The sequence below is a fragment of the Cebus imitator genome, unplaced genomic scaffold (genome assembly GCF_001604975.1).
Source record: "Cebus imitator isolate Cc_AM_T3 unplaced genomic scaffold, Cebus_imitator-1.0 Scaffold11, whole genome shotgun sequence".
Taxonomy (NCBI): domain Eukaryota; kingdom Metazoa; phylum Chordata; class Mammalia; order Primates; family Cebidae; genus Cebus; species Cebus imitator.
Window position 1 is genome coordinate 9,915,466 of NW_016107326.1, and position 9,846 is coordinate 9,925,311.

A 9,846-nucleotide genomic window follows, 5' to 3' on the forward strand; every position below is an offset into this window, starting at 1 on the left:
GAAGTGCCAGCGGTGTCTTCCCACCGAAGTGCCAGCGGTATTCTACCACCGAAGTGCCAGCAGGGTCTTCCCACCGAAGTGCCAGCGGTGTCTTACCACCAAAGTGCCAGCAGGGTCTTCCCACCAGTGTCAGCAGGGTCTTCCCAGCACTTTGGGAGGCTGTGGTGGGAGGACTGCTTGCGCTTAGAATTTTAAGGCCAGCCTGGGCAACATAGCAAAACCTCATCTCTATTAAAAATCAAGAACAACAAAATTAGCCAAGCATGGTGGTGCACACCAGTAATCCAAGTTACTTGGGAGGCTGAAGTGGGAGGATCACTTGAGCCCAGGAGGTTGAAGCTTCAGTGAGCTATGATCGCACCACTGCACTCCAGCCTGGGTGACAGAATGAGACCCTGTCAAAAAAAAAAAAAAAAAAGATAAAAGCCAGCAAATGGGATGCCTGATGTTTTCTCCAGCAGTGAGATGTACCCACAGCCTACAGGCCACGCGAGTTGTCTGGGGTGAGGGCAGAGGGTCCCAAAGACTGGTGAGACACTGAAGGCTGAGCACTCAGGTGCCAGAACCAGACTGGGCTTCTGAGACTGACCTCAGAGGCCACTCATGCACCCAGAGCCCCAAAGTAGGGTGCTGTGACCAGCTGGAGGCAGGCAGCTCTGAGGCAGCATGCAGTGGCTCCGGACCTGTTAATTGGGTGTGACATCACTGAAATAAACGCAACAACTCAGTTAGCAGGGCAGCTGGTGGGCAGGAGTCAGCCGATTGGCATGGCTTTCCACAGGGAGCCGAGATACCAGCTGTGGCCTCTGAGGGGCATGCTTTAGAGAACGGGCACAGGAGGCAGAGGTGAGGACCCACCACCACCCTTTCAAAGGGCTTATTTCTGTATGTTGAAGTTCCTCCCGTCTTGCACAGGTCAGACGCAGGGAGTGTCACCTCTGCAGAAGGAGCTGGGTCTGAGAGTGGCCTTGTGCAGCTGTGCTTCCAGGGGAGCCTTTGGGAGACAGAGTCAGGGCCAAGGGCTGCCCCATGTGGGAGCACCCCATGCGCCAGGCACTTTGCCAAGGGCCATATAAGCCTCATCTTGTTGAAGCCTCACTGTGGCCCTGTGACGGGGGGCTTTGTTGTGACTTGCCTGTCCTTTTCTTTCCTACACCTCTTTCTCTCTCTTTACTTCCATGGAAGGAGGATATGCTCATTCATTTAACTTTCCTCCACCGATTTTTTAAAATCGTGCCTTGCATGAATGACATTGTAGCAACAGTCATGGAACCTTAAGCAAAAGAAATAAAAGTTCGCCGGGCGTGGTGGCTCACGCCTGTAATCCCAGCACTTTGGGAGGCCGAGGCGGGTGGATCACGAGGTCAAGAGATCGAGACCATCCTGGTCAACATGGTGAAACCCCGTCTCTACTAAAAATACAAAAAAATCAGCTGAGCATGGTGGCGCACGCCTGTAATCCCAGCTACTCAGGAGGCTGAGGCAGGAGAATTGCCTGAACCCAGGAGGCGGAGGTTGCGGTGAGCCGAGATCGCGCCATTGCACTCCAGCCTGGGTAACAAGAGCGAAACTCCGTCTCAAAAAAAAAAAAAAAAAAAAACTCCGTCAAAAAAAAAAAAAAAAAAAGAAATAAATAAAAGCTCCGCCACCAAGCCATGCTCTGTCATCCCCATTTCACAGATGGGGCTACTAAGGCTCTAAGAGGTGAGGGGACCATGCTAGGTCACTGGTTCATAGGCATGAAGGCGGAGTATGGGCTCCCATAGCGCCCCTGCTGATTCTGGGCCCCCTGCAGCTCCTAAGGCCCTCCCTGCCCTGGCCCTGGGGCAGGCTCGCGCTGCAGGTGGAATGGAGGGACTGCCCTGTGTGGCTCCTGTTCTGCTGTCTCTCCCAGCACCAAGGCAACGGGACCTCAGAAGGTGCCAGTTACAGCCAAATGAGGAAAGAGCCCCATCCCAGAATCTCACCTTTGCCTCGAATCTGCTCCTTGCTCCTACCCACATAATTTGTCTCCTGGATTCAGTGCCCAACTCAGAGGGCCTGGGGAGACGGTTAAGAGCGAAGGGGGCCATGGGAACCACCCCTCCGCTTTGCACCTTACCCACCCCACCAGCCCTGCAGCCTGGGCCTGAAGCAGAACCAGGAGACCCCGGCACCCTGGCACCAGAATTTAATCTCCGTTGACTCAGACTCTTGCCTGGCAGGGGCCTGAGCTCAGGCTGACCTCCCCAACCATGCCAGCAGCCCTGAGTGGATACAGGCAGGGCCCAGTAAGTCACACACAGCAGACCTTAGTGTGACAATGGTCTAGGCACGTGTGCTCCTCACCCTCCCAGCTGGCTGTGGCCTCCCCCAACCCCTCACCTTATGTGGCTATGGCAGAGCAGGCTCCAAAGCTGGAGCTGGTGGGAGCCGAGACCCGGGCTTTGGTGGTGGGGGCTGGGAGGTGGGGGTAGTCAGGAAGGAATCTCCAGGGCCAGCCTGTCCTGGCTTCAGGGTGGGTGGGAGAACCCCCAGACCCCTACAGGGATTGCCTGCCCCCACCCCCACCAGCATCCGGAAAGCACTGTGCTGTCTGACGTCATCAGCCTTCTCTAGACCTCAGTTTTCCTGTCTTTGCAATGGGACTACTAATCCACCGGGGCTGGGGGAGGGGTGGGGCAGGCATGTCCAGTGCAGGGGTGAAAGTGAGCATGAGAACACTCAATGATCCCGACTACCCCTTTACCCCTTTCCGTGAACCTCCTTCCCAGTGAGGCTGGGGTCTTCCTGCCCCAGATCCCCCCACGCCGCCCATGCTGGCCTCATTCCTGGAGCCTCAGCCGCCTCCTTTTCCTTTCCCACAGCACTTACAGAATCCTGCCAACTTCCACAATGCCGCCACAGAGCTGCTGGACTGGTGTGGAGACCCACGGGCCTTCCAGCGGCCCTTCGAACAGAGTCTGATGGGCTGTCTGACGGTGAGTCTGCACCCCGTCCGCCTACACGCCTGCCCAGGAAGGCCGGCCGAGGGCTAGCATGCCTGTCCAGGTGTCGGACAGGCTGTCACACACTGGGGGATGACACCAGTGAGACAGCTGGGAAGACACTGGTGCTGGGGGCATGGCCCTACTGGGTGTGTCCCCCGAGTGCATACCCCCAGGGGACCTGGAGCTGATGAGGAGGCACAGTCCCTAGGGATTGTGTGGGTTCCCACACTTGGTAGGAAAGACACAGGCTCACTTTATGGGTCACTGTTCTGTCATAAGCACAATAGAGAGACTCTTAGAGGGTTGTCAGCCATTTTTATGCAGTCATTCATTCATTCGTTCACTTAGCAAACATGTATGCAACTTCTTTTGTAGTCATCCATCCATTCAGGTAAGCATTGATTAAGCCCCTCTGACATCCATCCATCTAGCCAAATCGGCATTGATTGATCTCTCATTGATCATGTATGATCTGCCAAGTCCAGGGGAACGGAAGATGAATAAGGCTTCACCAAGCCTGGTTTCCTCCGTAGTGGAGGAGGCAGATGTGTAAAGAAGTGACGAAGAAAATCATGTGCACGGTGAAGGCAGCACAGAGAAGGGGATCCTGAACTGCCTGGGTGGTGGGTAAGGTGCAGAAAACTGAGGAAAGGAGCCACCCTCCTTTGGTGTAGGAGTCCACCAAGCAGCGGAGGGCAGCAGGAGTGCCCTGGGCACTCGGAACAGCATCTGCAAAGGGCCAGAGGCCCAATGGAATCCAAAGAACCGGAAGGGTTGAGGCTGCAAGCTGCACAGAGGCCAGGCCCAGGGTTTATGATGTGATTGGCTAGGCTAAGGAGTTTGCCAGCCCACAGGGCACCATGGAAGTCACCGGAAGCTTGTGAATGTCCCCAGCCATGTGGCCTATGTCCATAAGTGTGAGGACACTTTGGTGACCAGGGAGGGCAGCTGCTCAGAAGGCCTTGAGTCTGCTTGGAAGGGAATGTAGGTAAACAGATGGCAGGGGAGCTTGCCTATCCCAAGCCTGAGAGAGGAGGGACCAGGAGGATGCCTAGCCAGGCGGGAACAGTGGGCATGGCCCTCGGGCACCAGGCTTCCTGAAAAGTTGCAAGGAGACAAAGGCCCACATGGCCTTGGCCTGGAGAGGAAGAAATAGAGGTCACATGGCCATTGTGACAAAGCATCTGTTCTGTGCCCGGCAAGGAGCCGCCCATGGAATATGGTGTCCCACCAAGTCCCTCAGTGAGCCTGGCCTGTAACCCTCCCCGTTCCACAGAGGAGGAAACCGACTTGTAACTGACTTCCCAAGGGCACACAGCCTTAGAGGCAGGCCTGGGATTCCAGTCGAGGCCTGCCTGCCTCCAGAGGGGATGCCCTTGGCCATTAGGGATGCCAGACAGGGATGCAGCCAAGACCCCCCCTGGGGCTCCTCTGCTTGTCAGAAGCTAGCACCATCTGGCTCCCTCAGGCCATCGGGCCAAATCGGGCAGCCACCTGCACTGCCCAGTCTTTCTCGTCCTTCAGCCCATGGGTCCCCTCTCCCTCCCCCAGCCCCCTTAATCCTCTTTGTGGGGATCTGGTTCCAGGCTAAGCCCTGTGGGCAGGGACAGATGTTGCCAGAGCCCCCTCACTTCCACCCCAGCTGAGGGTGGAGGATGTGTGGCCAGCCAGGCTGCCACGGTCTCTAGCACACTGCCCCGAGCCTGACCCTGTCTAGAGTGTGGGGACTCAAGACTGAACCAGACCGTGGCCCTGGCTAGCCTGGTTAGACCAGGAACTGGCCCCGCCTCGGCCCTCCTGTCCCCGCGTTCATTCAATGAACATTCACTGGGCTTCTGTTGGGGGCCAGGCCCTGTGCTGGGCCCTGGAGGGACCACTCTCAAGGGTCTGGCTCGCCAGGAGGAGCCTGACATTAAACCTGCAAAGGCGCAAACAGGGTCACATGCCACAGCTCCGGGAGAGGGGGCAAGAGCACAGGGCAGAAACTGTCTCCTGAGGAGATGACCTCCTTGGGAGGAATGAGAAAGCAGGGTGCTCCAGGCAGAGGGAACTGCTGGTGCAAAGGCCCAGAGGCTTGAACTGTTTATGAACATAAAGAAAGCTCAGGCGGCTGGATCCCAGAGAAGGGAGAAGGGTGTGAGATGAGGCAGAGGAAGGAGGCAGAGAGCAGCTAATGCAGGCCTCCAGGCCAAGCCAGAAGAATCTGGGCATTATTTGGAGGGCAGTGGGGAGCCTTGAAGGATTATTAGCAGGAGAGTGAGGGGCCATGATTTGTGTGGCGGCAGGAGCTCTGAAGGGGAGCATCTTTGGAGGACAGAATGGAGGGATCATGGAGGGCGTCCTGGAAGAGGAAGCCCAGGGAAGGTCCCATGGGACCTGGCTGGACAGAGGAGACCATGGCTTCCCAGGCAGGGGAGGCTGTGTAGACAGTGCCCACTCTCCTGGACCTCTGCTCCCTGCCCCCTGTGTAAGGCAGGCATCTGGTGGAATGACCCCCACCCCTGCAGCCAGGTCACGGTTACCGTGACCTGAGTCTGGCTGCCCCTTAGAGCTCAGTAGAGCCAATGGCGTGAGGGAGTTTGGTAGAAGGTAGTGGGGATTGTCATGGACGACACCCGAAGTGCTCAGGGCATTTTCCCGAGGCACTGTCTCTTTGGATCCTCATAAAGACCCTTTGAGGTGGGCAGGGAAGGAGCCACCACTCCCATTTTACAAACAAGGCCACTGTGAGGGGGAGCAGCTTACCCCCGTCCCAGGCAGGTCCCACAGGCTCCCTGGAAGCCTCTGGGCCCTGTTAGTGCCCCCTTCCCAAGGCATCCTCAGCCCAGCCCCGCCCCATGGAGAAGAACGGGATGTGGGAAGTCAGAGATCCCAAGGGACCTAGATGGGGCGAGGCAGCTGCCCCTCCCCGATACACGCACCGCACCCTCCCCATCCAGGTGTCAGCCTGAACCCTGCAGCTTGCTGCAATCCCTGGGTGACCTCTGGAAGCAAACTCCAGATTCCTGGATCCAGCTTACTTTGAGAATAGAAATTAAAAACCACTTAGCCACGAGCAGCAAATGGACACATTTCTGCCATACTCCCTTCTAAGCGACTCAGGCGCAATTAAAGTTCCCCCAGCCTAGCCCTGCCCTCCCCTCCGCTTCACCTCTTGGGACTTCAGGATGCAGAGGCACAGGAGCCCCAGGCCCCGCCCCAGGGGCCCACGCAAGCCCGGGTCACCACTTCCTCTTCAGAAGCAGGCCCTGCCTCCTCCAGTAGCCAGGCAGAGCAGCCCCTCTGGGCACCCTCTCCCTCCCCTGAGCTTAGGGAATAGCAGCAGACAGGGAGACAGAGGAGATGGTGGGAGGGAGAGCAGTCCTGGAGCGAAGCAGGTTTCACATCAGCAGGCCTCTCCCTCATCTCGCCAATGAGGAAGCCCCACAGCTTCGGAGGAGGTCGGGGTCAGAAAGAACTTTCGGTCCCGCCTCCTGCCAGGAACGAAGGCTCCTTCTCCAGCGGTTCCCCAGACAGCCTGTCCTCCTGCTTTGCGGCCAGCAGTCTGGATGCCTTTCAGGGCGACTCAGTTGCTTTGTGGAACTAATGTAATTCACCACATGACCTTGAGCAAGCCACCCGTCTTCTTTTTGTTTTTAAAAAAATTTTTTTAAATAGCACATGCCTGTAATCCCAGCAACTCAGAAGGCTGAGGTGGGAGAATCTCTTGAACGTGGGAGGCGGAGGTTGTGGTGAGCCAAGATCGCGCCATTGCACTCCAGTCTGGTCAAGAAGAGCGAAACTCCATCTCAAAAAAAAATTTTTTTTTGTTTGATCTTAGAGATGGTGTCTTGCTCTGTGGGTCAGGCTGGAGTGCAGTGGCAAAATTGAAGCTCACCATAGCCTTGACTTCCCAATCCTCCTGCCTCAGCCTCCTAGGTAACTGGGACTAAAGGCGCCTACCACCATGCCAGGCTGAGTTTTAAAATTGTTTTCTTAGAGATGGGGACTTGCCGTGTTGGCCAGGATGGTATCAAACTCCTGAGTTCAGGTGATCCTCCCACCTTGGCCTCCTAAGTAGCTAGGTACCACAGGCCTGCACCATCACACCAGACTAAAAGGTTGATTATACAAATGGGACTGGCACAGTGGCTCGCCCCTGTGATCCCAAGCACACCTGAGGTCAGGAGTTCAAGACCAGCCTAGCCAACATGGTGAAACCCTGTCCCTACTAAAAGTACAAAAGGAAATTAGCTAGGTGTGGTGGCACGTACCTGTAATCCTAGCTACTCGGGTGGCTGAGGTAGGAGCATTGCAAGACCCTGGGAGGCGGAGGTTGCAGTTGGCCAAGATCACACCACTGCACTCCAGCCTGGACAACAACAACAAAAATTGTGTACAGATGAGATCCTGCTGTGTTGTCCAGGCTGGTCTTGAACTCCTGGATACAAGCTGTCCTGCCTCAGCCTCCTGGAGTGCTGGGATTACAGGTGTGTGCCACCACACCTGGCCAAGTTGCCCGTCTTGTGTCTGGACTTTAGTTTCCCTTTCTGTGGCATGAGGTTGGGCTCCCTGACCTGTGAGGTCCCCTGGCTCCAGGGGTCTAGGTGTAGGCAGCCAGGATGACAGAGTGGCCTCAGGAGTGTGGCCCCCCGCACCCCCCCCGCCCACCGTGGGTCGAGTGGCAGGGCCTGGGCAGCCCCCAGAGGGCTGCAGCACCCCAGCCATTCTCACTGGCCTTTATGGGGAGGGGTCTTTGCACCCCATAGGACCTTCACAGAGAACACCATGCCCACTGGGGTGAGAGCAGGCCTCTCTGAAAAACAAGCTGCACAGCTGAAACCACCACTGCCAGTCAGATCCCGCCTCACAGGACTTTCTGGGGGTCCTCAGGCTGGGCCAGAGGAAGCCAGGGGATAGCAATGCATGAGGCAGTCCAGGCTCAGAGGATTCAGTTCCGCTTACGTTGCCACATCTGTGCTCTGTGGCCTTGAGCAAGCTCCTGCCCTCTCTGGGCCTTGACTTCCTCATCAGTGAAAGGAGGCTGTTGGTACCAGTGACCCTTCTGAATGCTGGCGCACAGGGGACTTGCAGCCGCCATGCAGCACCAGGCCCCTCTAGCACACTTTAGCTAGTATTTTGATCTTTTTAACTAGAGCAACAGGATTAGCCAGTATTAGCCAAACATGGGGACTTTGGCCTTCCTTTCCTGAACCCAGGGCCTGAGGGGTCCTCAGTGCAGGTTGGAAGTTATGGTGTTAACCCTTTGTGGACTGAGAAAGAAGTCCCAGTACAGAAAGATACCAGATTTTTCAGCTAGACTGCCTGGATCACATTCCTGGCTCTGTCACTGACCAGCTTTAAGCTGTTGTTCAACCTCTGTTTTCTCATCTATAAATCAGAGGTAAGAAGAATAATAATACTTGCCTTGTGGAGCTGCTAGAAGAATTTGCACTTTGTTGCATACAAAGCACTTACATAGGTGGGAGCCAGCATCTTCACTGCAGCGCTCATCAGCATCAGAGTTTCTCACTGACAGCAGCCTCACTACTGCACCAGTCTAAACAGGACGCTCTGTGCTCACAGGCATCCACCTAACATTCTCCTACAAGGAGAGAGGGCACCAGAGTCCATGTATGAGCTGCAGCGGCCCCTCCAGCTCAGAATCTTCCGAGGAGGGTCTGCCTACAGACTTGAAATAGTCAGCAGGCCAGAAAGAGTTAGGGACCTCGATTTTTCTGGGTGGACAGTGAGACGTACAGTGAGGATGCCCCTACTCTGGGGTGGCCCGAGACAGGGATGTGCAGAGGGTAAACAGAGCCCAGGCGAAAGAGGCCTAGGGAGTGTGGAAGACTTCTGTGCCAGGGGCTTTTGTTTGCAGCAGAGATGCTGAGTAAACATCCTAACCTGACAACAGCCTTTTTCCTCCCAGCCTGGCTCAAACATGATCCCTGCACAGGGGGGTGCAGGGAGGGCCACAGCCCCATTTCAAGAGTCACTGGTGGTCCTGGGAAGGCAAACCCATGGGCTCCTCCCTGATTCAGCAGGGGACATTGAGTCTCCAGTGTTGTGTTTTAAATTGGCCTAGATAAGTGGTGTTCCCACCCCTTTTAGCCCCAGAGCCCCTTTCACAGATCCCTAAGATATAAAGCAGGCAGTGGGGAAAAATCCCGTTGGATCTAGGGGCAAGGCCAAACCCCGTGGAAGCCTGAGGGCCCTCCAGGTGCCTCTGGAGCAGGTGGTTCCTGGGGGCTTGTCGGCTGAGTCCCCGCTTTCTCAGAAGCACCAGCCTACCACGTCTGGGTGCGCTCTCCATTCAGCCGTAGCCACCCCAGCTGCTTTCTAAACGACTCCCTTTTCCAAGGTCCTTCCTTCTTAATAAAGAAAGCTAATTTTGCTGCTGTTAATGAGGAAGGCGGGTGTGAGGGAGCAGACCTGGCAGTTGGGGGACACCTGGGAATGGGTGGGGACAGAGTGAAGCCACAGGGGCACGAGCTTGCAGAGCCATCCGAGGAGCCCCTGGAGCGCCCCATCCCACACTGCCCCCAGGGACTGATGGTTCTCCCAGTCTCTCGCCTCTCACCCTGCCAGTCCCTAGCTACTTCAGAGATTTATAAGGAGATGGGTAAGACCTTCAGGCTCCAGACACACCGCTGCTGTTATGGAAGCCCCCCGTTTGCTGGGGCGTGGCGCTAGAGGCAGACCCCAGGCTGAGTGTGGGAGTCCTTCAGTTTCTAGCTAAGGTTGAGGGGCCGCAGGTGCTTGGCACAGAGCAGCATTAGGACACCCGCCCCATCCAGGAAGCCGTAGCCCATTGAGCAACTTTGACCTGATGCCCCATGGGAAGCAACTTGTTCTAAATCGCTGCCTTTTTTTTTTTTTTTTTTTTTTTTTTTTT

At 56.1% G+C, this 9,846-nt stretch overlaps 1 protein-coding gene across 7 annotated transcripts in view; it reads left to right on the forward strand.

The window, feature by feature from the left end:
• ZMIZ1 (zinc finger MIZ-type containing 1) overlaps positions 1-9,846 on the forward strand; it is a 244,232-nt gene that overhangs the window by 136,683 nt on the left and 97,703 nt on the right. For all 7 annotated transcript variants that reach the window (XM_037727408.1, XM_017496874.2, XM_017496866.2 and 4 more), the window contains one exon: positions 2,847-2,960. In XM_037727408.1, coding sequence (XP_037583336.1) covers positions 2,847-2,960 — 114 coding nt within the window. The remainder of the gene's footprint in view (positions 1-2,846; positions 2,961-9,846) is intronic.